Here is a 27,931-nt window from a genome sequence, read left to right as displayed (position 1 = left end):
ACCTTCCAAATCAATATTTTCAGACAAAAATACTACAGGCATCATAATAGCAGATTGTGCATGTATGTATTATTCTATAAACTAAAGTTGAGTTGTATGCATGTATTACTCCATATCTAGGTATCTGCCTGAAGAAGATGCATGTTTCGTTCGCCAGGCTCCAAGGCTCCTTGATGCATCCAGAGCAAACCGTATTCTCGCCGAGACAAAGCAGACCTACATGGTATGATACCGAAAAAGGGAAAGCAATGAAAGGATGAGATCAGACCATATGCATGACAAATAGCACGAAACAAAGACCGAACTCCATAGCTCCGTCCTGATACGCTTGTCTTAACAAACACCGTTGAAATCAAAGAAATCACATCCCAAACCAAACAATGAAAGAATAAAGAATCAAATGAGTGTAACAAATTCCAGGATTAGTCACCAGTGGTCTCCTCAAGTTCCAGATATCGGTCCGTAATCCGGCTGGCCCCAAATACCATATTCATATACTTCGCCTTTTGCGTCTCGCGCACGCCCCGAAGATATGCATACGTATCCTCAACACCTTCAATCTGATCCCCGATTGCGCCCAGGACACTATTCGTCGCGTCGATGGCGCCGCCAATCGATATGGAGGAATCATTCCTCTTTCGCACGAGGGGGCTAACCAGTTTCCGGCGTAGGGTTTCGAGGTTGACTTTTAGATTGAGCAGGCGCGCTTGGTGATCCATCAGTTGGTGCTTGTTGTTTACTGTGCGCTTACGGACGTCCGCGAGTAGTTTTCGATTCTTTTCGTATTTGCGGACTAGGGCTGCGTTGGGGCCTAGCACGCGTGTCCAGAGTGAACTGAGCATTTCGCCTTCTTCGCGTTCTTGGGTGTCGGATTCTCGGACGACGACTCGCTGTAAGTTGAAGAATTGACGGTCGATTGACTCGAAGAGTGCCACCAGGGCGTTGGAGTGCGTTAGTTCGCTATTAATAGACTCTTCGAGCACGTTTAGAAATTCGGTAAAGGTTCGCATTAGGGCTGTGCGCGTGCGATGGGCGGATGTTGGGCCGAGCACAGTCGTAACCACCGCTCCTATGATGGTCGGATAACCGGCTATGTAGCTGCTCGAGGTGTCCGAGGACGACCCGTCACTGTCGACAGTTGTTGCGGCCCCATGCTCCAAGTTGACAAATTGAGATATCATGTTGTGGATGTTGTCGATCATGACGCTGGGTAGACTACTCGGCGGCTGTGAGTTGATCACCGTAAGTTCTCGGCGGACCCAGTCCATGACCAGCAAGATCGAGTCAATGTCCGAGTCGACATTGGAAAAGAATCGAGTCAATTCCAGGGATAGAGTCTTTAGTGAATCGGACAATTCGTCTAGTTGAGTGACTATAATAGGCGCACTTGTCATATTACTCCCGCGCACAGATTCTCCCAAGTCCCACACCGCAATCCCCGTCTCTTGTAGATTGTTGATATGCTGTATTCCATTTTCGGAGTAATGGATCAATGGCTCGAAGTTTCGCGCAAAGGCACATAGTTTCATCAGATTAGGCACTGTCGGCGTAGTTGGGGGTATAGATAACGAGCGCATGAAAATCATTCCCATGAGTCCAATGAGGATGGTTGTAAACGTGCTGAGTTTGGTTTTGAACAGTCGATCGAATGGAAGGCGGATTGCATTCCAAACAGCTTGTATCGGTTCTCGTTGGGCCACCTCGGCAGATACTCTAAAACGGACATCTAGACAGACAGATTAAGTCAATTCAATGTGCCTTTCTAATACATGGAGGTCACCTACAATTCGAATGTGGCTCATCTGGTTGTGGCTCAGGAGATACCGATCGTCCTTTGAGTGGGGAATCCGTGCCTGGCGGTAGAGGCACACTGGCTGCAAGCGCGATATCAGGTAAATCGACTGCGCTCTTTCGTGGTCGTGGTGATGGTGATGGTGGATACGGTTCCTCATATGCATCCTCATATTGAGGAGTCGGCTCGCGCGATTGCGATGCGCTGCGTGCTTGAAGAGTAGGTCTCATATATAATCTACCGTAAGGCGAATGGCGATACCAATGACTTCCATTTAGTAAGTCACCGGGTTGTCTCAAAGCGGGCGGCGACCAGCGACCTTGAGGACTATTCGCCCGGCCATCGTCTGAATCCTCTGATCTGAACCCGGAATGTTGAGAGGGCATATCTGGTACAGGCGATCGCGCGATGGAAGCGTCAAAGTCCTCTAGTGATGCCGACAGTGACGGGTGGTCGTCGAATATAGCTGCCATCGCGTCTTCCAGAGAAGATGAGGATAGTTGCGGTGAGGATGGTGTTGTACTCATGCGCTCCGTGTTTCAAGTCAAGTTTTTGGATTAGTGTGTATATTTGAAAGATGGCAGCGGACAGATCGGTTTGATGCGTAGATCATCAGCGCAGGCTGGTGGTTATTATATGGTCTTGTTTCTTGTTGTTGACGATGAAAATGCGACGGGGACAATCGAGGGTTGTCGCAAAACAGTGCGATAAGATAGGCCAAGATAAGGGACTGGGCCGTTAGAACGTTGTTGATTGAACAATCGATTTGTTGTTGCTAGTTTCCTGAGAGCGAAAAGACGAAACAGAAGAAATTGTAAGCTATGCCGCTGGATCTAATATGCAAGTGTCAAATCGTCCGTACTTTGCTGGTCTTAAAGACAAATGAAACCGTCTGGAGTAGACCGTAGAAGGGACGATAAGGCTTTGCCCCTCCCGACATGTAGCCAAAGGAGTCAGGACTGGAAGACTCGTCATAAATCGGGCACATCCCAGCCAATCCAGGCCAGGCAGACTGGCTGGAAAAGGCATAAATCATCTTCAGGTTCAACATCGAATTGGAGCCTGCATGAAAAATGGGGGCTGGTCCAATCGGCGCGGAGGGGGGAAGTTCGTGGATCGAAGAGTCGAATGTTGTCAGCCAACCATGTTGATATCCCGTGACGTCCTTGCTGCTAGTACAACTAGTACAACGCATCGCTGGAAACAAGAGAGGATGGTATGGTTGACTTGCTGCAATGCAAATCGGACCTGCATGTTCGAGACTTTCGTTCGACGTTACGGGTCCAGACAATATATCTAATTTCCGTTAGTGATTTGTGCCCATGGGGACAGGACAAGTGAAAACTCACTGATCTACTTAGATAGGCACTGCCAAAGCCCACAACAATTAGAGGTATCAGGTATGTGCCTACGCAGTATTTAGGGTCCAATCAGAGAGGAGAATCATATTTGCGCTCATTATTTGTTTTAAAAAGGCCCCTCCCAAAAAGCTATGACAGGACCCATCAAAGAAGACAAAGAAAAAAATAATATCAACAGAAGAGTACACTGAAGAAAGGAAAAGAGTCTATGATCTTATTCCGCTCTACCTTTGTATCGTATCAAGCGGCCGTTTTGGTTTCTCCATGCGCTAAACATAAAAGAAGCGGGTAAAAGAAGTCCAAAATCTATTTTCGCATGTAGAAGGGTAGTCGATGTATTGTTACAGGCGAGTGTGTCCCACTTCCGTCCAGTTCGAATGCTCTATACAATTCGAAGATCGCGATGCCGGGGACGAGCATTTTTGGTGGTTGAGAGGCGCTTAAGCGGTCTCCTCCTTGAGGTAGCTGTACATACACCGTTAGCGGCTAGAAATTACTGCAAATCAGAAGGGAAGTTTACGTGATGAGATCGTTGCGGTCCTTGGGCTTCTTAAGACCACCGAAGGCCATCTTGGTACCGGGGATGAACTTCTTGGGGTTCTCGAGATAGTCGAACTAGGCAAAACAGTCAGCGGCGCCCTACTACTGAAATCGGAAGAATAGACATACCAAGGTGTTCTCGTCCCAGGTCACGTTAGCCTGCTTGTTGGCGTCGGTGTAGGAGTATCCCTCAACGGCACCGGTGCTACGGCCGAAAAGTCCGTGCAAGTTAGGACCGATCTTGTTGGCACCGCCGGCTTCGACGGTGTGGCATTGAGAGCAACGGGTCTGGACGAAGTATTAGTACAGTTGAAGCTATCGATAGAGGAATCTTCTTACCTTGAAAAGGTTGGCACCCTTCTTGGCGTCACCTAGTACAAGTCGATTAGCTGATGTTCGTAATAGATGGAACTGCCATTGAGTCGAAGAAGGTCAGTTCATCGCATAGCCATATTCATATTCCAGTTGATTGAAGAAACCACAATGCCGGATGTAGAATCGACCATTCGCACGCGACGTAACAGGTGGCGCATTGCAGACGTTACGTGGCCGATTTCGAGTAATTCAGCACAGCAAGCTTCAGTAATCAATGTATACCGCGCGAACCGACGGGAATATGAGCATGGCGATGCGATGACCTATCCTCGGTTCTTCTCGGCGTTCATGTGGTAGACGTGGTCGAGCTTACCAGGAGTGAACTTAGCAGCGTCCTTGGCCATTGTGATTGATGTGAAGGAGAAATAAAATTAAAAGAGAAATAAGACGGTGAGAAGAAAGAACTTGATGAAGCAAGTGGACGTCGATTAAAAGGACAGAGTGTTGTAGTCTGGAGAGGAAGGAGAAAAGGAAGGAAGAAATTCCGGGAAACGAAATGGCAGGACAAGGGCAGAAAAAAATGACTTCAAGGTCGAACTGGGTTTAGGGGGAAGAAAACTATCATCTATGACCGCAGAGGCGAGGTGGCAGCCAATCAGCGGCGAGCTAATTGCCGGGAACATTGACGGCAGCTCGCAATGTCATGTGACTCTTGCGGGCACAACCGGAATCCTGCTCACCGAGTATGTTGCTGTGCTTTGTAGACTGTAGTCTTGCCTAGGTACTTTAGACACTGGTCGAGCTGTCAATTGAAATAGAGCATGGAGTTGATATTCTCAGGATTCTTTCAGGCTAAGGATACTCATCAGTCATCATTCTATTTCTATCACCGTTGCAAGTGTCTGTTGTATTGTTGTATTGATGACGGTATCTAGGTAGAAAGACCTCGGCCAATCACAGGCTGCTTATTACACTCGTTAGTAACATTTACGGAGTACTAGTTACATGAAGTTACCTGGTTCATCCGATCTGCCGTCAGCCCGGGGTCACATGATCCGTATCTTGGCATCGCTTATCGGCGAGTTCGCCGATTGTAGCAGTGATGCTTTATTGATATCTGACATTGAGAAGGCGGCGTATCGTCGAGACAGCTACTAGCTCTCAATAACAACGAACAGAAACTAATCTTCCCAGACCTGTCAAGAACACCAGGGAATGCATTGCATAAAACAGCACAACGAGAAGATGGTAGAGAGCAGTTTCGTCCTGAGATGATTCCATAAAGTACAAAAGCTTTATCCCCCCTCAATCCAGCACCATATAGTCATGTAGTATACAAGTCAAAGAAGGTAACGATGAATACAATCACCAAATCCCCAACCACCTCTTCGGCGCCCGCTTCTCCCCTCCCTCAACAGCCACCTGCCCGGATCCCTCCGGAGCTGCAGCAACGGGAACGGGAGCAGTCTCAGCAGCCGCAGCCAAAGGCGGTGCAATGGGCGACTGATCATCCTCGACAACCGGCGATGCAACCTTGGACGGCTCCTCCATTCCATGCGCAATGCGGTATTGACGACGCTTCTCTGCATCTTCGACTCGTTTGTGTCGGTTTTCGCGCGCTACCATTGAGGTGTGTTGGACATGCATTTTCCAGACTGAGATGGCTTGTGAGATGGTGCTGATTGGAGAGGTGAGGAGGCCGGACCATGGTGGAAGTAGATGCGCGAATTGGGATGTTCGTTTGAAGTTTTCGGTGAATGTGAATGTTGCTAGAGATGTCAAGACTCCCTACAATTACCAAGCAATATTAGCTTCAATCCAATTCCTTTGGACGAGGGCATAGGAATCACCATAGCAATCCAAACATGAATCCACCTCGAAGTCAAAAACTTAAACAACACCGTCCCCTCCGCAGGAAACATATTCGGATATCTCTTTGTCTTCTGCTCCTCTTTCTCCTTTGCCGTGAGCGGGCGACCGGGGTAATTGAATGGTTCGCGCGCGATTTTTTTGCCATTACGGGTTTGAATAACGCGTCGAGCTGGGTGAGATGGTGGGCGGAATTTGTCCGGTTGAGGTAATGTGCGTGGGTTGTCTTCTGTTGCTTGACGCCATGTTGTGCTGGAAAAATTGCGGCGGTGCAAGTATTGCAGTGTGCGCGATTGAATGCCCCTGGGGAGGAGGAAGCGGGGGATGTTGGACGTTACGGTTCCCTTCATCTTGCCGTCCTTCTAAGAGCGAACGTAGCTAACAATTTGGCCTCCTAGACTGTAGGTGATAATGATGCTGCTGATGGAGGAGACTAAGAGCTACGGATTGATTAATTCTTTTCGGCCGGTGACATCACGTGACTTAAAATGTACAGTAGGGTTAGGGTTATGACTAGGATATATATTCAATTTTATGCATAAACAAAGAGTTATTCCTATGAGGAAACTCAATTGGTAGGATGGATTGGTTGTTCTGCAGAGTATGCAAGTAGTATCTAACACTACTATCCTATGCCCACAACGACTCGTCTTGTGGCCGTGACGGGTTGTAGATATGCAAGCATCTATCCACTGATATCAATAGCGTACTAATACGCATTATGTTGCGCCATAAGTCTTCAAAGTTGACTGGCGTGACTTTATTCTATAGATGACGTGTGGGCAAGTTTGCTGTCACACTCAGCTCACCTCAACACCCTCCAAACCCTCCATGACCTCGTCACCAACACCCCCCTTCGCCAGCACCATCTTGACAATTTTTGATATTACGCTGCGCGATACACCACCCCTTCTCGGCTTCCATACACCAGGTACTTCCTCATCCGTACCGGCAAAGGCAGTCTCTGCGCGAGTACCAGCAGCAGCAGTAGGGCCAGCAGCAAGGGCAGCCAGAGTAGCCGCATTCTCCGAGTCCGGAACACCATGCTGCGTCAGTCTTGAGGGCGGGTCAATTGTGCGAATGGAGAGTAGTTTCAAGTTCGCGTCTGTGTTCTCAAGGTCTTGTTCGCGGCCGATCGAGACGGCGAGTACGGCATCTGCGACTGCGATTTCTTCTCGGGTTGGGTCGAAAATGACATTTTGCCCTGTAGATATGACGAGGAGAGTCACTGGTGGACGCGCTTGACGCTGTGTTTGTTTTTGTGTGGCGCCCGTAGGTCGCGGATAGATGTATTCTGATAGATTCCAGTCGTCTTCGAAGAAAGGGTCTTCTTCGCCTTGGGATTTGAGTTTTGGTAATCGAGTTGAGAGTAAAGCTAGATGTGTCGTTAATGAGAGGAGTGGTAGAGGGTATGATTGTGGCGATGATAGTAACAGGACCTATATCATTCATCATTAGCATCTCTCATCAATCGCTCCGGAAACATATCGAGGGACGTACGTCAATGTAGAGCCTCCAATGCCATCGACGGTTAATAACTAGTCGACCTTTCAACCCCCCAACCATCTTAGCATCCTCACTTCCACCCGCCGCAGATCCCACAAGAGACTCCCTCATCATCTCCGACAAAAACACAGGCAGGGCATCATCATCCCTAAACCCAGGAATCTCAATAGACATCTGCACCCACGCACTCTGTCCCTGCGCCGTATGACTTCCCTCGCCACTACCACCACCTTCATCCCCACCATCCTCATCTCCGTAATCAGCACCCTGCTCCAATTCCTGCAACTGCCTCAAATCCAGCGCATCGGTCGCAAGTGTCCTCTCCAACTCCGCCTTCACACCCACAATAGCCTCCGTACCATCCGCAAACCCGATACGTGCGCTACCATTTGTGCCTGGTAATATACCCGTTTCGGCAGTCAGGAAACGAAATTGTGTTGGTGAGCGGCCGTCGGGGCGAATGGGTCCAGAGGGGGAGGAGAGGGAAGTGTAGAGGTAGGAGAGTTCGGCGGGGGAGATGTGTGGTGTTTGAGAGGCGGAGGTTTGCTGCGCGAGAGGCATTTTTTTTGTGATGCTTATGGCGATCAACGCCCTTGATCGGTAGTGAATGATGTCTAAATATAAGTTGAGTGGGAATGCGACGTTCAAGAAAAAAAAAATTGTGTTGTAACAGGACAGATAGCAGGGTAGAGTCAGTCCTTTTACTGGATCTTTATGTTGTAGTTCAAGAATATCAACAAGATACTCCGGTCTGAAATTTAGACGAAGTTGAGTTGTTGGAGCAGAAAACTAATTGCTTCCTCGTCAAATTCTTTAAGGTAGCTCACGTCGAGATTATTCCCATCTTGATTCCAAGTGGGTCTCCGATATTGTTGATGCCTCAGGCATCGAATTATACAGCTTCTCACATCTACCACTTACAGTTTTTTACTTGATTCCAGATTAATATTATGACAAAGAATTGAGGATAAGAAATGTATTATATGCAGGCAGGTATTCTCTGCCGAGTGCGTAAGTATATAATTACAAGGTATAGTATAAGGGACGGAGAAACCAACAAGATCCTCATGCTGCCAGAGCAATTGAGCGACTTGACCGAATATCGACGGCGATAACACAGCGATGTACAGAGAAAGTGAAGCGACGTGTTTTGGTAAAAGATGAAAGCAATTGTAGGGACCATGTATGTGTGCCCCGTTCAAGGAAAGATAGCTGAGGAGCAAGGATAGTGACAAATATCAGTAAGAGATGAACCGCTATGCATAAATGTGTCTCGCGTCCAGCGCAGATATGGCAAAGATTGAGGTCTGCAGGTGAGGTACCACATAAACAGAACAAGGGGGTATGTAAAGCTGATTAATGATGATAGAAAGAGGGAAAAGAAATCCAGTAAATGATACATCTATATGAGGCAGGATAACGGGGTATGTAAATCAGAAACGAGGAGCGAGGTGACCCAATATAGAAAGTTCACGAATATGCCGCCAGTATGATGAAAGGTGAAAAATGAAAGAAAAAAAAAATCTGAAAGAGGGGATCAAGCAATCAAATCAATCGCAGACCATACGCCGTTCCCTTGTATCGTCCACTTTTCCCAAATTCATGCCTTCGCCGATGCAGATGCGTTGAGGAGATAGAGCGTGAAGACCGAGAAAAACAAAATGAGCCATGTAAAAAAAATGCAAAGGCAAACCATGAACAGCACGCATCTACCTGTACGTAGAACCAGACAGAATGCTGTTGGCAACTGAGCTAGCCCATTCCTGCTCTCCATATGGCGGAGTAGGCCATTGTCGGCTGGAGGTGTCTTCAGGGATCTTTGTGACATCCCTTTGCCTAACTGGGGTGTTGTCTATATCGCCAAATGAAACACCGTCGCGTTTAGCCGATGGAGAGGGGGTTGGATACGGATTCAGAGTGCGTGTCGAATCATTCACCAAATGCGCAAGACGGTGGTCCTCCTTGTATAGTGAAGCAGACTCAGAATCGTAGTGCTGTGCAAGGTGTCTAGCTGCTCTGTCGGCTGAATGAAGAACTTCATCCAGCAGCTCATCCTCCTCTTCTGGAGTTTCGTAGCGATGAACAGGATGCGATGTCATCTGCAAAGCTCTCCGTGTTCGACCATAAATAGGACCGCCCACACTAGGAGTTGGGCTCTCAGTCATTGATCGCATAGGCACTTGTGGCACAGACTGTCTCTTAGAGGGACTCTGGTTAGGGATCGAGGTAATTTGAGGAGGAGGGTTGGCTGCCGAAGACAAGCCATATTTCACATTCTGTAGCGTCTTGTCCAGCTCAGTGAAATCACCCGTCTTCGTGTCAATCACGCCCGAGTCCAAGACAACAGAAGAACGGTTAGGCCACGGGGAGCAGCCTGCATTGGCTTCAATGTCGTAGTTGGATGTGGGTGCTACTGCTGCCACCTGATTGCGGCCGGATAGTCTTCGAGCACGTTTCCGGAGATGAGAAAAGAAGCCTTCTTTTTGCGTCGATGTGTTTGCGCCACCACTTAGGCCGTTTAGAGCACGTTCTGCCTCCTGTCTGTGGATATCAGCGTAGTGATTGCCGTGGGAGTTAACGGAAAGTTGACGACCGATCTTCTTGGATTTTCCGATGTCCTCGACTGGGACTGCCAGAGTTTGATCACCGTTATGAGCCACACTACTGTTGGCTTGAGCAGTGACTGCATTTGAAAGAGGTGAAACCGGTCTAATAGAAGGAAGGATCGGCATTGGGGCGCCATTCGCCCATGTTGCTCGCTTGATCGAGCGACCTTTGGAGGCTTGTACCTCAGGCACGGTGTTGTAGGAGATGGCTGGCGGTCGTACAGCTGTTTCTGGTTCCAGGAGAGGAGTAGGGCTGTCGGTTCGCAGTACCAATGATCTTCGGAACCACGAAGGTTTGGAGGATAACGCAGGCAATTCGGTGGTCTCCTTGGTGGGGGCGGGCTTGAAACTCTTTTCGGACATCTTGCGGCCCAGCAGCCTGGAAGCTGATGACTTTGGTCTCAATGGGTCCACTGCGTCCGCAAAGTATTCATGGTTGAGGGCTTGAGTGGATGTTGGTCTGTTGCGAGGATCCCACATCAAACACCATGTAACAAAGTTGGCCAACGACTGTGGCCAATGAGGGCCCTGCAGAATGCTTGACATTGAATGCGGAGCCATCTTGGGAAAAGTGAATCCAAGCTTCTGTGCAAGCTTGGTGCCTTCGCGCCATTCTCCGCCTCCGACTTTGGCGCCAGATTTGGTGTACCAGTTACCAGGACTGCCCATAATCTCACAGATACGCCATACTTGGTCTACTTCATTTACACCAGGGAACAATGGCTTCAATGTGGCGATCTCAACTGCCATAGCACCCACAGCCCAGATATCAACAGGGGCTGAATATTCACCGGCACGCAGCAGCACCTCTGGAGCCCGATACCACCGGGTGGAGACATATGTTGTATATGGGGATTTCGAATGTGTTTCGCGGGCGAGACCAAAGTCGGCAATCTTGACAGTGTATGTAGGAGGCGTAGAAGGAGGAGTGACTAAGTTCGAATAGCGGCTAAAGGCCGAAGAATCATTCGGCGCAGAAGTTGATACGAGGATGTTTTCAGGTTTGATATCGCGGTGGAAGAAGTTGTGTGCATGGATGTGATCAAGACCTGACATGATCTGGTAGAGAATGCTCTTCACATGCTTTGCTTCGAGATACTTGTGGTCCCGTGCTTTCATCAATTGGTAGAGATTGCCGTCCATGTACTCCATGCAGATATGCAACTTCTTGCTTAGTGGGTCGAGAAAAATGTCCAGGGCGGGGACAATGTGCGTGTGATGAGGAAGTGTGCGAAGAAAGATGACCTCTCGAAGTTCCAGGCATGGAGCAAACGACTCGAATGTCTTCTTCATCGTCTTAATAGCAACCTGTTTATTATTAGTCACGGTGTTCCAGAGTATTGGAAACAGCTGGTTCTACTGACCATAGTTCCACGACGTGCCACATTGGACCCTGCGGTCCGTGTTCTGGCCAGCACGACGCTGCCGAAAGAGCCATCGCCAACTTCTTTGATCACCTCAAATCGGTCTTCGAGGGTCATGGCGCTATGTGATGTTCCCTTGAGGGAGTATTCGTGAGAGATAGCCATGTCTGTTCTCTGGTCCTCTGCCTGCAGATGGTTTGAGAAAGTATGAATGGCCTTGATTGGATTAGTCTCGGACAGGTGCATGCAGTTCACTGTATTGAGTACTCACCAAGCGAAAGGATTCGGATGATAGTAGGGCGTTGTGTGTATGACTCGCAACGTTCAACAGGACTCTGTCTTCATCCTCCGAGGTTCGATTATAGTATGGTGGACGGTTGTGATACTGAAAAAGGCCTGATGCGTGATTGTAGTCGAGCAATTGGTGTCAACGATCGGATGTGGTAGTGATTAAAGGGAGAATATAAACGAGCAATTGAAGTTTGTTGAAGGAGTGAATAGGGTAGGTATGCAAATGTAAACAGATGTAGAAAAGAGAGAACTCGAACAGGAGGAGTCAAGAGGGGTGGTGTGGTGCTTCGAGGTTCAGGATGGAAAGGAGATCTTGGAACAAGCCGGCGAAGGTTCCACGACGGCGGAAACGGATCGCTGGGAATTGTTGAGCTAGCAAGACTCAAATCGTAGGCGGAAGGAAGCCCCTGGATGAATAATACCAATACCACCAGGAAGAGTAGTGATACTAGTGGGAGCGACCTAAGACTTAACGGGAGATAGGACGGGGCCGTGGAGACGAGAAATGTCAACGGCGTGACGGCGACCAAATTTCCAAAACGGGGGAACTTGGGAAGGTCCACCAAGTTGGCACGGATCAAGTGTTAGAGCACGATTTTGTAAAAAAAAAAAAACGATCAATTCAGGAATGATCGTGCTCGGGAGGAGACGATCATACGTATATCGATAAGTCGGGGGGAACAGCGCAGTGACTGTCAGTCGTTTCGCACGAGCCGTTCCGTGATACTGAGTTTGCTTTTCCCTTTTGTTCGATTGGAGTCTCCGCAAAGTCAATTTGCAGGGTACCAGGGTGGTGGAACGATGGGAGACGTTGTGAATGAAGAGGGAAAACGGATTGAGGGAGTGTTTTTAAGAGAAATGCAAGCTCAAACTAGCACGCGAGAGTCGTGGACCTCGGGCCCAAACAAGCTAAAGTGGTTGTTTATTGATTGACAAACGTGGTGAAGCGAGAGACACGAGCAAAAAGAGTGTATTGGCCTAAAAGGTCCACTGCAGAAGAGGAGAGAGGAGGAGATGAGTGGTGAGTCTGATGAGCAGGCGTTCGTGATCGAAATCGAATTGACGGTGAGCGAGGCTATGAGAGCCTAAACAGTACGGCAGCGAGACTGCGTGTTAGAAGGTGGACCGACAGCCCAAGGCAGTGGACAACAGTGGGACGCTGGCCAAAGGTAGAACGGGGACGCGGTAATTAATGGACGGTGATAAATACGTGTATGAATTGAATTAGGATCTAGAGCGTATATAGTGTAGTTGCGAACCTAGTCCTTGGCTGGAAAGTTAGGGGAGACTACACAAAGTAACAAAGCAGTCAGACGGAGATCGGTCACGGCATTAGTATCCGCACAGAGTAGCGTAAAATTGGAGCAATATCTATCACTCAATACTCTTGTTGTGGCAGGATTTCTGGACGTCAGACTGCATTGCACTTGCGTCTAAGGGGCTGGGAGCGGCGGGCACATCTCTCGGACTGGAGGACTTAGGACAGAAAGATTTTTTTTTATGCGCCTTTGATTCTGATTGAACAATGGGGGCAAATCAAAGAAGCAAGCGAAAACTAACAAATGGGCACATATCCGTAGTGAGTGTGGAGATACAGGATCAAGAGCTGCCTTCTGGATTGGGGGTCGTGCTTGTTGTCGTGTTTTTGCGAGGAAAGCGGCTAGCCCCAAAAGTGGGCGTTGCCGGTCGACGGTGCCAGCCTGCCAGGCAGACAAAGAAAGAGCTACCCTCCCAGTCAGGATTAGTGCAGTATTTAATAAATTTACTAGTGGATTCAGTTGGTTCGGTAAATAATACAACAGTAGCTCATGCTCTGTATTTTCTACCCCCTACTAGTGTGATGGACTAGTAAACACGTTACTTGGTACGGGAAAGGGGCCAGGACATCGTCTCGAAAGCGTCCCAACACTGATTCAGAATTTTTGTAACTAATCTATGCGAACAAGAAATCGAAAGAGAAAAAAACGGACAACAACACAGAGAACACGGAAGAGACACTGACTGAATGATTCTGATGTGTAGTGCGTGAGATGGAAGGTTTTGACAGTGTTCCGGAAGTCTAGGGATGTGGATCCTGGGAGGACCGCGAACCCCGTGCTCAACACTCAAGAGTCAAAGGGCGGTTTTCATGAGGGAGCTCAGGGAAGGAACCCGGCGTTTGGTGGAGTGAGTGAGCATTGATCATTGAGCAAGTGTCAAGTGTCAAGTCCTCCGTAGCTCCCGTACATAATTTAGAATGTGGTCTCCATCGTTGATTAACGATCCTGCCCGCAATCTTCGTCCAGTATGACCAAGCCATGACATAGGTCAAATTGATACATAGCATTGCCCAGGTACGGAGGTATATCACATTTTGCTGTACTGGAACGGGTGCCGTTGTGAGCAGCGCGCTGAGGAACGAGTCTAAATAGAGCTAGCTGGTTCGGCGCCTCGCACCGCGCCGACCCAAACCCGCACCTAGCATGCTGGTCTTCACTTTTCAGACTTCTGGCTGGCTCCATTTTATTTCCCCATTTCCCAAATTCCCGCTGTTCTGAGTGGACGGAGGCAGCCCCGGCTGGCGCTCAGCGACGAATCGATTTTTCTTTTTGGGGCCGGGGGGGAACTGACCAAGGACGTTAGCCCGGCTAGCAAGGGGAGTGCTAGCCAGGATGGGCTTAGTGTGGGCATACGTTATCTGACTGGCTGGACCGGATCCATCCGTTACTTTTTTCAGGGGGCCGAGCGAGAATTGTCTGAATACCCGCGGCTCACGAGACAAGACTCGCCGCAATGCTTTCTTTTGAGCAAAAAGACCAAAATGCGCGTGTACGTATCACACTTACACTGTGACCACCAAACTATCGGTCGCTAGTTCCTGCGAGCACAAAATCGCTGACTCGTTGCTGTCCCGACGCCTGCCTGGCCGCGGGACGCTTGGGAATTTGTCGGTTTTGGGCATGTATCATCAGGTACCGAGCCATCCGCACTACTCCGAACAGCACATACATAGCATACACAGTAGTTAGTTAGTCTCCTTCACTCCTTTACTTGCCGTCGCACACACAAAGAATAAAATGATCGATGATCGATCGCACTGAGCCTTTGTACAGTCGAGAGCTGTCCAGACTCCAGACTCAAGACTCAGTGGTGGCGGCAGGCGATCTGATCACATTCCCTCATTTATTTGTCTCTCGGCCCATGTGGCATGCTATTATCAGTTAAATTTTAAATTGTCTGTCCAATGAGAATACGGCAAGGAAATGAATCACACGTTCCCATCACAGACTCAAAGCTGTATCCATACGTACTCGTACCTCGTATCCAAAACCCGGTGGATGTTGACTACGGAATGAAATGGGGAGCAAAAATAAGAACTTAAAGAAAAGGGGACTCTAAATCTAAAAACTGACACTTTGTTACCGGCACAATCCGTCCGCCCAATCACGAGTACAACTGATATATAGATGCAATACCAAGACCTCCTCCAACGATGATTTGCAAGGGTTGATATCTTTTCAAGAAAAGAGAAAGGAATTCCAACAAAATCAAGCAATCACATGAGCTAGTCTGAATTCCCCACGAGTGATTTGTCGAGTGGAATCCGGATTTCCGCGTATCAACATCTGACACGCAGACAACGCAACCGGAATATGTACCCAACTACATCCAATATGCCTGCCCTAAAAGCAAGGCATCTCCAGCGTTTACTGTGATTGCTTCGGTTCATGCACCAATGTGTACTTCATGCCGCGGACAAGTAATCAGATTAGTAAAGTCATGTTCGATAAGCAGATAGCACGCATTATCTCAAGGCTAAAAGTTGGGGGACTGCATGCTCAGTGAGTCATCTATCAAGGATCAACCCCTCCAGGCGAGGTGAACACTGCAGGGTCCATCGCATCTTCGCCAGAAGTGGAATATACGTTCGTTTGTCTCCCGGCTGCTGCGTGTAATCGTTCAATATTGTTTTCTTTTGAAATGAAAATGGCAATGCAAGTAAATTTCGATATTGCTCAATAGTTTCCCAAGGACTCCCATGCTATCCCTTTGCTCCATCGCGTTGAACAAATGCAATTTTTCGATGTTGTGGCTGGGCTTCCGCGAGGATTGCCCACCAATTCGGGACTGTTCCTGACTAATGCGACTTCCCATTGGTACACCCGCGCATGTTGTCTCTATGATTGGTTGGGGATTTCTTTATTCTCCATAGCTCAGACTAGTCCAGATGTAGATGAAGATATTGGAAGACATCGGGCGACGAAACTGCTGGTGTGTGATCAGATAGAGTGTACTGGTTGCTAGTTGAATCATATCAGAATATCGATTACACAGAAGCAAGCCATGATGATATGACCCGTCATTGTAGAAGAAATATTTTGATTGATACGTCGCTCAGACATGGACCATCTGTGAAATTGTAGGAATCATGACAACCCTTCCAACATCTCAATCGCATTTTCAATCCATCGACGAGGAAGTGAAACATGATCTACCATGCTGAGAAATTATATTAAAGGTTGACTCTCAAGCATAGCAGGCGTTCAGGAAATGAGTTTTATGTTGCTAGGGTGCTAAGGACCGAGAGCTTCAATTTTGGACGAAGTACAAGTCTGACTCTCTGATAAACACAATGGCATTATTTCAGAATTGAAGATTCCAATTCAGTTTGATCTTTCTGTTTCAAGGTTCCTACGCCTTTGGCTAGTGGTGCTGTGTACAGATCCTTCATCAAAGCATCATTAAAGCATCACGCCCTTACAATGCAAACAAAACTTTGAAAGAAAGGCCACACAGCATCTGTACTTATCCACTCATTGAGCTCCTGGCTGCCAGAAACAATCACAAACGAAGCCAAGTCACCCTTCTCTTTAACAGAATTTCCTGGTCTTATTGTTTGTTTGTCAAAGCAAATGGAAAGAATCGCCCCGTGGGACTGACCAGCAGTCGCTCTTTCTTCATCCGCTGCCTACCCACCTTCCTCTCTCTCTTCTTTATCATCTCTTGCTCTTCACCTTACGACTTCTCTCCTTACAACCTCAGAACTCTTTTCTTTCACTCCCAATCTCACTTCTCTTATCATCCTCATTTTGCCCTCTACACGACGCTCTGCATCACAACCTCTAACAGACGTAATCTACCTGTCTCTAGTCTTTTCAGGGAGAACAATCAACATCAGTATGACCCATTCATTCTCGAGACGACGATATGCTTTGCATACTAACCGAATTAAAAGCAGACAACCATCATGGCTGGAGGCTGGTCTCCCGCCAAGGTCGCAAGGCGAGTACACGGCCTGCTGCAATGACAAGAAACCAAAGCTAATATTATCTATCTCATCAGGGTCAAGAGTATCAGTTTGCCAGCGAAGTACATCCTCTAACAATGTCACAAAAGAGCAAGGAACTGACCCGTCTAAGAATGAAGTGCACTAGGTGCCAGGCGGAACGGCCCATCACGAGCTATTCTGAGTCCCAAATTGCCCGTCTGCGAAAGAAGCTTGCGACCCAAGGACAGGTAGCGCTGACTCAACACGCTGCACGCTGCCTCCATTGTACTGGAGGCATCATGCCCCCTGAAATTGAATGCTCTCGCTGTCGCAAAACAAAGCCACTAAATGCATTCACAAAGACCCAGCGTGCAGATTGGGACTTGGCAGTATGTGATTCCGATTTCTTGTTCCATGATGCTGACCAGAGGCTAATGTTGATTTGTTTAATAGACCTGCAAGACCTGCACCGCGTATTACATGACTTCGGAGACGTGGGAAGAGGAACGAGAGAATGCTATTGCCATGGGTATTCCTGATGGATACACCGAGATAGCTTCGACCATCGGCGAGGTAGGTTATTCGTATCCAAGGGAATAAAACTCGATACTAATACAAGTCAGAGTGTTGATGGCGGAGTGCGACTCGAATCCTTGGAATCGTTTTCGATTGCTTCGAAGTCTACTAGCCGAATTTGTCTTCGTCTTGAGGACAATGGGCAACTTGGTCGTGGAATATGGCTTGAAGATTCTTCTGTCAATGGCACTGAAGACGGTGATGATGATTCGGTCAATGATGCACCCAGTTCGGCCGCGAAATTCTCTGGATGGGATTTCCCTGCCTTGAGGGCAGAAGCGAGTCGTCCAAGTTCAGCAAATAGCGCCGAAGGCAACCGAAAGAGATGGGCTAAAGTCAAGGTATGTTTCTTTCCCCAAACTGTACATCCATTTATACAACTTAGTTCACGCATTGATGGTCTATGAATATAGTCCGCGGATCCAAACCGTAATGCTCGTATCCTAAAAATGTCCGACCCCATGCATCATCTGAATGACGAGGAGGACAAGGAGAGAGCGGAAGCGGTCTCTTTACGGGCTATGGTCGGCACGAGGGACCGAAGCAAACTAAATCAGAAAATACGAGCCGATGAGGTGGAGGTGACAATTGATGACGACGCATCTATCGTAAAGGCGAGGGACTCTTGAGAAATGTAATCGAGACATGGGGATCAAGCACGGATGAAGTTGTCGGACGATTATCTCACTACATGGGACAGTTTACAGATGCACGGTTTTAATTTTCATGTTTAGGACGCTATATTAAATTCCAATGTTTTCTTCCACAACCGGTCGAATACAGGCACATATCACTTAAGTATGTTTTGCATCAGATCACTCTTTCCGCTTCTCCTACTTATGTCGCAAGCAACGATATGACATGACCAACCGCCAGCAAATCAGGCCATGTCGATGCGGTCGTCGAGGATACATTAGACTAGGACGTTAATACTGTTCTTGTTCGCACCTGAAAGGAAGAATCTTCATGATTTCCTACTGGTTAGCACCACTCGATGAAGCGCTAGACTCTTCCTGGCCGAGTCTGCGAAATTGTGTCAGCCACCAGGAATAAAAATAACTACACATGCAGCAGAATACTTGAATAGCGACGAATCAAGCTTTGAAGGCCCTTGAATTCCTACTAGCTGGATGATGTTATTTGCTTGAAAGGCACCTATCATGTCTGCTCTCTCAAGTCCTGGAAATCTGGTTGATGGATAACAGCCCGGTGGCCCACAGTGTATCGTGTTCCATGGACAGCTTCCGTCTGGTTCAGAATGTTCAGAATGTCTGAGGGACTGATGGTAAACAAAAAAGCTGTTTATGATTTCAGTCTGTCTGGTATCTGCCAGGAAAAAGACAGGTTGACGTGATCAGTGGAAGCTAAGTCAACTAACTTAACTAACTAACTACCAGTAACTTAGCCTAGGTAACAGAAGTAAATTAATTTAACTAAACAAACAGGTGTGACGTAATGCAAGCTGCCCCATCTGGGCTGATTTCCCCCATAGAAACGATTCTGCTCTTCTTCTGTCCAAGTCTCTCCTTCTCTCCGATTTAATTCTCTCACTACCAACTCCCTCCTGACTGTGTACGAATAAACTTCTATTCTCTTTGGTCACCGCGTTATCAGGTCTTGCGTGTGGACATCTGAAGCATCGTGTGGCAATCCGGCCCCCTCTTCTGGCGCGGGTCAGGTGTCGGTCCGCTGCAGCCTGAGGAGACTCAACTAGAGATCAGGCTAGCATCTGGCAAATTTTTCTGCTCTTGACAGATTGTTAGGTTTGATCGTTTATCGCCCATCTCTCTGATAAGCGTCCCCTGATTTTGAAACCAAACAAGTCGACTGCTCAGCGGTCGTCTTGCGTGGCGCTGATAAACTTATCAAGACGCAGGCGAAATGGCCTACGACTCGTACTACGACCCCTCAGGGCCTTCGGGTCCCTACGAGCCTCCTCGCACTGAGGACGAATACGCAAATGAGCGAGTTTACGGCTCACCTACATCCTACCAACCGCCATATCCATCCCAGAATGCTACAGAGCAAATCCAGATGCCTCAACCCCGCATGCCGTCACCATCTTATCAAAACGCACAGTCCGGGAATCCAACGTACAGCCATATCGGGAACGATATTGCTTCTACCGTCAACAATCCAGTCAACAATAATAATCCAAATTTCCTGTCTCCCGAACTCATTTCACAGGTCACCGCGACCGTGATTCAGCAACTCAAAGCTTACGGCTTGGATGGATCGCAAGGCCAGCAGCTGCAACCTCAGCAACCACCGCCACCTCCTCCGCTACAACAGCAACAACCACCTCCATCACCACATCAAGCGCAATCAGTACCTCCCGCGCCGTTCTCAGCTCCACCAGCACCTGAACCAGCATACTACAACCCACAGCCCGCATACAGAGATGCACCACCAGCGGAGACTCGTGGACGAGGTACCATTCCAGTACCTCCTGAGAGACGAGAAACGCAGACCAGAGTCAGCCCGGATAAGCGCCCAGGAACTGGGTTAGAGTCGCGCAATACTGTCCCGGGACGCGCATCTACTGAGAACATGACCACTTTGGAGAAGATATGGGGAAAGATGTTTCATGATGGTCAGCCGACCCCACGGCTGGGTCAGCTTTTGCGGGGGATCGCAGTACATCTGGTATGACAAGTCGATTAGAATGGGTCGAAACCTTTTTTTTCTAACATTGAAACAGATCGAGGATTATCCGCCGAGAAATACAATCGTGGTTGTTCCGGAGAAAATGCAGAAGTATTACGCAGATACCAGGGTTCTAACTGATACCTATCCATGGCAGGGTTAGTTGGCTCTGAATGAGCTTCAACTTTCCAGACATGCTAATGAATCACATAGACATCTTCGACGACCGGACATCATCCATTTCACGAATCTACCGAGACATCGAAGCAGAGCACCACCTTGTCCAGGACCCGCAGAATTTAAAAGAACGGCCAGATATACCGGGCCTGACACCTCGCGGATTTGAGAAATGGTACACCATTATGATTCAAGCCAATCCAGACAGAGAGTTTGCACGTCTACAGAAAACTGTGTTAGACATGCCAATCAACAACCCTGACGACAGGAAAGAGAGGTTTCCCAAAGAGCTCCCTCGGCGTCTTTTCCCTAGTTCATCGGATAAGAAGATACTAGAGAAACTAGAGGTTTCTATCATCACTCACTGCGAGGTCGAACTTCCACGGAGCCTGCCCGAAGAACGATCGAGGTCGCCTCCGCGACAGAATAAGCCCAGAGATATATCCCCACTGTCTAAGACACAGCCGGCAACCATAGAGCGCATTCCTGCCTCTGTCTCGACATCCAAGTCCAGCTCGCAAGAAAGGGAAACCAAGGCCCTCGACGACGACGACGAAGAAGTTACAACTTCCCCTCGTCCGATTGAACGCGAACGAAAGCCGTACAGTGTCCATCCAGGTGGAGGTAAAAAATACGAAGAGACAGCTGCAAACTTAAAGACTTCAGAGCCAAGCAAGTCGACATCCAGTACGTCGACAGTGAGGCAGGAACAGCCATATGCCCGCGGAGCCCCATCAACAGGTACAACTGGACATAGCCACGCACATCATGGCTCAATTTCATTATCCAAGCCCGGTGGCAGACGCAGTTCGTCCGTCGGCATGAAAGCAAACGGGCCAGGCGATTATCGCCACTCGGAACCTGACCTCAGCTCCTACGACGCAGGGTACGGAAACTTGCCTTCTGCTGGAGGCGCAGGTGGCCATAGTGGCCATCCTTACAAGACTAGTGCCGCCGGCAGTACTGCTCTTGATTTATACAACGATGACAACGACCGCCACGCATACCGCGACTATGAGCGCGATGATTCGCGGGATTATGATGCCGTTCTTGAGCGGGAACGGGAGCGTGAGCGTGAACGTCGGTATCATGACCATGCAGGCACTGGATCTGGAAGGAATACATGGAGTGATGAAGACTACTACCGTGGTGGTGGTCTACTAGGTGGACAGGGAGGAGGTCCTGAGTATGAGTACAAGTATCGTTAGGAATTTTCTTCGTTATTTTCGGATTGGATTTTGGATTTGTTGGACTAGTGATGATACCTTTTGAGTTTTGGTTTCTTTCTTTCTCTGTTTGATATGAGTGATGTAACATAATAATTTTTTGTTTTGTTTTTGTATTTCTTAATACCATGGTGTATTTATTATTTCGGAAAAGTATATATTGATTTCATCCAAGCCCTTTTTAGTATTTACAAGATCATTTCTTCGGCTTCTCTTCCCTTTTCAAAGCTAACCATTTCTCCAACCGTTTATTATCCAACCTCACACGCTCGTCCTCCGCCTTTCTCACCTTCTCCTCCGCCTCCCACCTCCGCCAAATCCGTCTCTGATGCTTCTCCTCTCTCTCTTGCACACGCTTCTGTCTCTCTTGTTTCCGCTGACGATCTCGTATCACCTTCCTTTCCTGCAACTGCGCTTGTTTCCGCAACTCCTCGACTTCATGCGCGGACAATCTCCATGGTTGGGAGAGAACGTCAATCAGACACCGGGACCGCTCGTTCCAAAATCTAACCTCGGAGTTTGTATCGGGTAGATGCCAGAAGCGCTCGAGGATTACTTGCATGATAGGCGGCGTGGAGCGAAATTTTTGGGAGGATAGAGTGCCCTTGAGTTTGACGCAGGTGCCGATGTGGAGGGTTGTTATGTCGATGGGGGTGCGGGTTGTGGATGTTACGTTTGTCATTTCTACTTCCATGGCATTCGTTAACGCGGTTGGGGTAGGGATGGTAGTATCGGTGGCATCTTTAATCGGTGCCTTGAGACAAGTAACTTCAATGACAGAGCCGCTGCTATCGTCTACCGTGAGCACGGTGCGGCGATCATACTCGTCGCGAGAGAGGATGTAGCCGGCCAGACAGACGAATTGGATAGGATGGTTTTTGTGGAAGTATATATTCTGACCTATATGTATATATATATTTCGTCAGACCGGAAGAAAGGAAAAGAAGATTCAGATAGATAGGGGTTGTACCCTCAAACCCTCGCCGTGATTGCAATCGATGGATATCTGCAATACTCATCTTGACCCATGTGAAATGTGTCGGGGATGCGGGGAAGCAGAATGCAGGGTAGAATGGTAGCTTTTCCTCTTCGTTTTCTTCAGCTTTGTTTCGTTTGCGTTTGTCTGAACCAGATATTGTGTCTGTATCATCTCGGTAGTGAATGCCCTTCTCGTCTCGACCGACTATGCTGCTGTTGTTGATTTCGGAAGAATAGGCATTTTGGGCCATGGGGAAATCGGTTCATCTTGGTTCTTTGTGGCCGGATATGCGATGTTTTATATATCGCTGATTTTGGTTATTGACTGGCCGATACTCTGCCTATATAGTAGACAATAACATGAATAATTAAGTCTCCGTAGTCAAGAGTCAGATAGTTGGAGATGATGGTTGGCGGACGCGTGTCGCTCCGCGAAAATGGTGCGTGATCACATGATCGCATTGCTGCGTTCTATTTTCAACTCGATCATCTTTGATCTTGAATAAAGTCTATCAATATCTATTACTGTAAACTAGTCTCCATCATCCTCTTCTTCGGATTCCTAGGCAGCTTATCCTGCCTCTCCCTCTCCTCCTGCGAAATAGCCTCAATATTCGTCCCCCGCTCATCGGCTGCCTGCTTCTTATTTCCCTTCTCATGCCCCGCCGTCGCAACAGCCAGAATCTCATTCTCCAATCCACCCACGAACTCCCATTGTACACCGGCTTCAGTCAACATCTTACACCCCTGCGACTCGCCGACGAATGTGCCGGGCTCTTTTACCCCGAAGTAGACTTTATCTATCCCGTTGTTGTTATTGCTATCGTTTGAGCTCTTTCGTGTCTGAATTATGCGATGCACACAGGGCCTATTCCCGCTTAGACGGACTCCGCAAGGCTCCATGGTCACGTAGAGTAAAATCTTGCGCCCGTTTCGTTCTGCTGCCGGTGGGAAGGCGTCTGCTACTGATTCTTCGTAGACTCCGTGCGCCGCGGCATAGTTTTGGAGACAGCATTGTTCGGCGTGGGTGTTGCCGGGCAATTCCATTGTGTAGCCTGTAGAGAGAATTTTGTCATCATCGGAGGTGTCGTCGGGGGTGTCATGGCGGAGGATTAATATCGCTCCTACGCGGAAGTTTGTTGGGCGTGGAGGGGAGTTTTCGGCGAGTTTGAGGCATTCGCGGAGGTATTTGAGATGGCTTGATCCGGAGGGAGTGGGAGTTGGAGCGGCGGCGAAGGTTGTCATTGTGTATATTCTTTTTGAAATGGGGAAGTGGAATATTTATATCCAGGACAGAAGCAGAAGGGAGAAGTAGTTAATAGGTATAAGGAAGGTAACTAACTTCTAAGTTGAAAGAGCTCTGGTGGAGCTGATGTCATGCATGCCACCCCCGCTTACATCATTTTTTCTATCAAATCAACTTCCCCGGAAACCTCAGATACAAAACTGTCCACGCTTCTTCTATTCCCAGATCCAACAACTTCAACTTGGTCGGGGTCAACATATCGGTGCCATCGTCATCTTCAATGTACAGCACCCCTTCATCCTGGACTTTCAATTAGTATTTCCCTCAAATAGAGAATAGATGACAGAAGAAGAACTACTTTTCCCAAACTCAACTTCAGTCTCCCCTCAATAACCAGACAAGGCTTATAGGCGGTCGATGGTGTCTGTCCACGGACCATGGCGTATATATTCTGCAAAATAGTTTCTGTCTGAAAGAAACCCGCACTCGCCATTCTGGAGCCACCTGTTTCGGCTACATCGCCCATAGCGAAGACGTTTGGATACCTGTTCGCTGAGCCCGTGTCAATTTGCAAGGTGGGTTTAACGAGAATGTGGCTTGTTTTTGGACAGATGACTTCTGGAGCGAGGCCTTTTATTATATCGGAATTCGGGGTTTGGCCAGCGCAGGGCAGCTATGCACCCGTTAAGATTGATCAGGCTCATTATTATTGGGGATTGGAAAGAAAAACTTACGATGAGATCGTATTCTTGCGTTTCACCATTCAAAAACGTAAGACAATTCTTCCCCTTCGTGACCTGAGGCCTCTCTTTCAATATGATATTGATCCCCATGTCCTTCAAATTCTTATACACATAATCATGTAACCTCGGTCTAAACCTCGACAACAACCGCTCCCTAGAATGCACAATCGTAACATCTTTTCTCGGATAAAAGCTCTTAATATCAGCAGCCAACTCGATGCCCACCGCACCACCACCGACAACTGCAATTCGCTGGGCTGCTTGTATACTTTCCTGAACGCCTTGCATCTCTTTACAAGCATCGTCAATCTCTGTAGAAGTCAATTTCGCAGGAACAGACCCTCTTGATCCCGTTGCAATTACGAGATATGCATACTCAATGACCTTCCCAGACTCTAGGTATACCTTTCCATCCTTGATGCTGACAGCGGTATCCTGGACATAGCGAAACGCTCCATTCGGCGCTGTAGCAGCGATCCCATCAAACGGGACAAACGCATACCTCTCCCTCCCACCCGTCATAACGGAGTATCGCGGGAAATTGAATAGATAATGAAAATGAGAGTTTCTCTCAATTAGGGTTACGCGGTATCCCGTGGGTACACTTTCTTGTAGTCGTCGCACAAGTTGGATGCCTGTGAATGAGCCGCCGAGGACGACGATGTCCTTTGGGGCTGGGACGGAGTGGTATGTCCATTTGTGGTGGAAGGCGAGAATGCGTTGATGGATTACGGTGAGGACGACTGGGATTGCGATGCGGAGGAATTTGAGGCCGAATCTGATTCTTTCAAGGAGAAACATTTTGCACTTGAGCTATTGATTTGGTGGTATGCAGGTATGTACAGTATAATTATCCTTCGTGCCTGTCCATTTCCAAATCTTTAATTCGAATGTCTACGACACTAGCCGATGTTAGGTGTTATTCTAATAGGTAATTTAACTAGCTAAATGATCCCTGTAATATCAGTCATAAAATACTCAATGATTGTACGCTTCGGTGCAGAGTCGGCCCATCTCCGCTCATCTCCTTCTCTACGGACTAATAGAGCTCCGAGGGCTGATCAAGTAGATGCTTAGTGCTCCGTAGTTGGTATATAGTACATAGTTAGATGTAGTTGACCAATTACTTAAGGTAACTAGTTAACTTAATTAAGATGAGCCACAAGTTTGTAACCCCAGGTTCTATGGTCAACTTAATATGCAGATCAATCAAGCAGCCCTAAGGTCGTGCCCTAACTTGGGTCCCGAAAGAGATGGCAGTTTTCTCAACACCCAAACTAAAACATATCTGTCTATAATTCGAATATAGCTCTCGGATATATGTTATATCAAACCTTACCTGCCTTGAATATTTATTCTATTTGCATACTCAATGAGAAGATATAGATACGTGAAGGATTGCGTTGTATGAAGTATCGGTATCGTCGTGTATCGCTGTTACAGTACCGCGAGCATCAATCGGGCAGTTTATATGCGCTGTACCGTAACGATCCGTAAATATGTATTGGGCTTAATTGAGTGGGGTCGCCGTCGCGTCGGCGCGTCTTCCATCTTAAATTATCGTCACTTCAGAGAACGCAGTCAACGCTCTCCATATCTACATAGTATATTCATCGTACGATAAACATGTCACAAGACGAAGACCTGGTAGGCGAACCGCCCGCTTCAATCAATCCATATGAAGTCCTCGAAGTCGACGAAAAGGCAACAGCAGACGAGATTAAGAGCGCATATAGGAAGAAGGCTTTGAAACATCATCCAGGTAGGTATGTCTCCATCATCTAACTGTATTGATAACCCGAATGATTGAATGGTGCGATTGACTAATCGAAAAAATAAATAAATAGATAAGGCTCTACCAGATCAAAAAGAAGACGCAAAGCAAAAATTCCAACATGTCGCATTCGCATACGCCATCCTTTCCGACGAGCGTCGCCGCCGCCGTTACGATCTCACGGGCAACACATCCGAATCCCTAGACCTAGAAGACGATGACTTTAACTGGACCGAATTCTACCAGGAGCAGTTCTCGGGACTAGTGGACGTATCGGCCATTGAGAAAATCAAAAAGGAATATCAAAACACGGAAGAAGAGCGGAACGATCTTTTAGCTGCTTTTGAGCAGTTTAAAGGTGATTTAGACAGGGTTTATGAGGTTGTTATGCTCAGCAGCGTGTTGGAGGATGATGAGCGGTTCCGAGCGATAATCGACAAGGCTATTGCCGATGGGGAAGTGAAAGGGTGGAAGAAATATACAGAGGAGTCCGAGAGTAAACGTCAAAAACGATTGAAGCGCGCACAGGAAGAGGCGGCCGAAGCCGAGGAGGCGGCTAAAGAGATTGACGAGAAGAATAAGGCAAAGGGCAAGAAGAAGAAGAGCAAACCTAGCAAGGAAGATGATAATGCCCTTGCGGCTCTGATTCAGCAACGTCAAAAGTCTCGTGCTGCCAACTTTTTCGATGATCTCGAAGCCAAATATGCACCGAAAAGCGCGGGAAAGAGCAAAAAGCGTTCTGCGGCGGATGAGCCGCCTGAGGAGGCATTTGCGGCTGTTGGGGCACGGAAGAGCTCTGGGACAGGGAAAGGCAGCAGCACTAAGCGCTCCAAGGCTTGATTGTTTATTTAGCATATGTTACTTTTTCTAGCACACAAAGGTTGGGATGATATGGAAGGTAGAGCGAGGAGTTCCGGTTTGACTACAGCTTTGAAAGAACATAAAATCTTCGTTTCCCAGGCACTACAGTATTGACCTCGGATCGTGTGATAGTATTGCCGCCGTCGTGTTTGACAGAAAAATATGTTGTAATTGCTCGCTCAGATATCTGATTCATGGCGGAAGGATCGTTTGATCTCCACATGCTTGCGATAGGAGAAGGCACGAAGTAGACTGAATCTAGCTTGTTAGCTCTCACTACAGGATTCATGCTTAGAGCCTCATTGTTCTTTGGTAAAAGCGACATCCCTTACAAACCGTTGGAGCCTTGATTTAGGGCTCGGTGTTACCCTAACCCGTAGTAATAACCCTAACATGGTAAGTTTACCCCAAGTAACTTAACCCCGGACAGATGAATCAGCACTAGTCAATAGTTAAGTTACAAAGAAATCACACCCAAAGGATCCATCATACGATATATCATGCGCTCCTCGTCCAATCGCAGTAGAATGACAGGCCCGCCGGCAGGTTTCACGAATGGCGGCACAGCGATAAGCAGCCAGTTCCTTGGGCAATCATACTTCCTAATCGAGTCTGGGATGAACGCTAGGCAGAGACGGCGTTGATCTATCTATCATCGTTTTGTTATCAGTTGATTCAGTTGCTTATCAGCACCATCAGATAGTGTCTGGATGCCTCGGATCTTGGATCTCACTGAGTATTCAGCTCCTTCAGCCACATCTTTCGAATATGCACAAATTCTCGTGGCATGGCTGCATACGTTCTGTACTACA

The 27,931-nt window shown here is 47.9% G+C and overlaps 11 protein-coding genes across 11 annotated transcripts; 3 read left to right on the top strand and 8 right to left on the bottom strand.

The window, feature by feature from the left end:
- Positions 1 to 422: 422 nt before the first annotated feature.
- Positions 423 to 2,319, bottom strand: EYB26_006260 (uncharacterized protein; the record flags this gene model as incomplete). The annotated part of the gene is made up of 2 exons (XM_054265536.1): positions 423 to 1,726; positions 1,785 to 2,319. The coding sequence occupies 2 exons, from the start codon at positions 2,317 to 2,319 to the stop codon at positions 423 to 425; spliced, it is 1,839 nt and encodes a 612-aa protein (XP_054121511.1).
- Positions 2,320 to 3,593: 1,274 nt separating this feature from the next.
- EYB26_006259 (uncharacterized protein) lies at positions 3,594 to 4,412 on the bottom strand (the record flags this gene model as incomplete). Its single annotated transcript, XM_054265535.1, has 5 exons — positions 3,594 to 3,618; positions 3,674 to 3,768; positions 3,823 to 3,981; positions 4,033 to 4,064; positions 4,382 to 4,412. 5 exons carry the CDS (start codon positions 4,410 to 4,412, stop codon positions 3,594 to 3,596), a joined length of 342 nt encoding a protein of 113 aa, XP_054121510.1.
- A 961-nt stretch (positions 4,413 to 5,373) lies between these two features.
- EYB26_006258 (uncharacterized protein) lies at positions 5,374 to 6,227 on the bottom strand (the record flags this gene model as incomplete). The annotated part of the gene is made up of 2 exons (XM_054265534.1): positions 5,374 to 5,796; positions 5,859 to 6,227. The coding sequence occupies 2 exons, from the start codon at positions 6,225 to 6,227 to the stop codon at positions 5,374 to 5,376; spliced, it is 792 nt and encodes a 263-aa protein (XP_054121509.1).
- A 450-nt stretch (positions 6,228 to 6,677) lies between these two features.
- Positions 6,678 to 7,944, bottom strand: EYB26_006257 (uncharacterized protein; the record flags this gene model as incomplete). The annotated part of the gene is made up of 2 exons (XM_054265533.1): positions 6,678 to 7,316; positions 7,378 to 7,944. 2 exons carry the CDS (start codon positions 7,942 to 7,944, stop codon positions 6,678 to 6,680), a joined length of 1,206 nt encoding a protein of 401 aa, XP_054121508.1.
- A 1,148-nt stretch (positions 7,945 to 9,092) lies between these two features.
- On the bottom strand, positions 9,093 to 11,518 carry EYB26_006256 (uncharacterized protein; the record flags this gene model as incomplete). The annotated part of the gene is made up of 2 exons (XM_054265532.1): positions 9,093 to 11,297; positions 11,354 to 11,518. 2 exons carry the CDS (start codon positions 11,516 to 11,518, stop codon positions 9,093 to 9,095), a joined length of 2,370 nt encoding a protein of 789 aa, XP_054121507.1.
- A 5,353-nt stretch (positions 11,519 to 16,871) lies between these two features.
- Positions 16,872 to 18,097, top strand: EYB26_006255 (uncharacterized protein; the record flags this gene model as incomplete). The annotated part of the gene is made up of 6 exons (XM_054265531.1): positions 16,872 to 16,906; positions 16,967 to 16,993; positions 17,044 to 17,281; positions 17,346 to 17,465; positions 17,516 to 17,809; positions 17,882 to 18,097. 6 exons carry the CDS (start codon positions 16,872 to 16,874, stop codon positions 18,095 to 18,097), a joined length of 930 nt encoding a protein of 309 aa, XP_054121506.1.
- A 1,252-nt stretch (positions 18,098 to 19,349) lies between these two features.
- On the top strand, positions 19,350 to 21,499 carry EYB26_006254 (uncharacterized protein; the record flags this gene model as incomplete). Its single annotated transcript, XM_054265530.1, has 3 exons — positions 19,350 to 20,114; positions 20,170 to 20,272; positions 20,328 to 21,499. The coding sequence occupies 3 exons, from the start codon at positions 19,350 to 19,352 to the stop codon at positions 21,497 to 21,499; spliced, it is 2,040 nt and encodes a 679-aa protein (XP_054121505.1).
- Positions 21,500 to 21,713: 214 nt separating this feature from the next.
- Positions 21,714 to 22,746, bottom strand: EYB26_006253 (uncharacterized protein; the record flags this gene model as incomplete). The annotated part of the gene is made up of 2 exons (XM_054265529.1): positions 21,714 to 22,417; positions 22,488 to 22,746. 2 exons carry the CDS (start codon positions 22,744 to 22,746, stop codon positions 21,714 to 21,716), a joined length of 963 nt encoding a protein of 320 aa, XP_054121504.1.
- Positions 22,747 to 23,017: 271 nt separating this feature from the next.
- Positions 23,018 to 23,740, bottom strand: EYB26_006252 (uncharacterized protein; the record flags this gene model as incomplete). The annotated part of the gene is made up of 1 exon (XM_054265528.1): positions 23,018 to 23,740. The coding sequence occupies one exon, from the start codon at positions 23,738 to 23,740 to the stop codon at positions 23,018 to 23,020; it is 723 nt and encodes a 240-aa protein (XP_054121503.1).
- A 166-nt stretch (positions 23,741 to 23,906) lies between these two features.
- EYB26_006251 (uncharacterized protein) lies at positions 23,907 to 25,285 on the bottom strand (the record flags this gene model as incomplete). Its single annotated transcript, XM_054265527.1, has 3 exons — positions 23,907 to 24,041; positions 24,100 to 24,414; positions 24,476 to 25,285. 3 exons carry the CDS (start codon positions 25,283 to 25,285, stop codon positions 23,907 to 23,909), a joined length of 1,260 nt encoding a protein of 419 aa, XP_054121502.1.
- An 825-nt stretch (positions 25,286 to 26,110) lies between these two features.
- EYB26_006250 (uncharacterized protein) lies at positions 26,111 to 27,098 on the top strand (the record flags this gene model as incomplete). Its single annotated transcript, XM_054265526.1, has 2 exons — positions 26,111 to 26,246; positions 26,332 to 27,098. 2 exons carry the CDS (start codon positions 26,111 to 26,113, stop codon positions 27,096 to 27,098), a joined length of 903 nt encoding a protein of 300 aa, XP_054121501.1.
- Positions 27,099 to 27,931: the final 833 nt, after the last annotated feature.

Source organism: Talaromyces marneffei, chromosome 4 (genome assembly GCF_009556855.1).
Source record: "Talaromyces marneffei chromosome 4, complete sequence".
Lineage (NCBI taxonomy): Eukaryota > Fungi > Ascomycota > Eurotiomycetes > Eurotiales > Trichocomaceae > Talaromyces > Talaromyces marneffei.
Note: the sequence above shows the minus strand (reverse complement) of the source record. Positions and strands in the feature narration are given on the sequence as shown.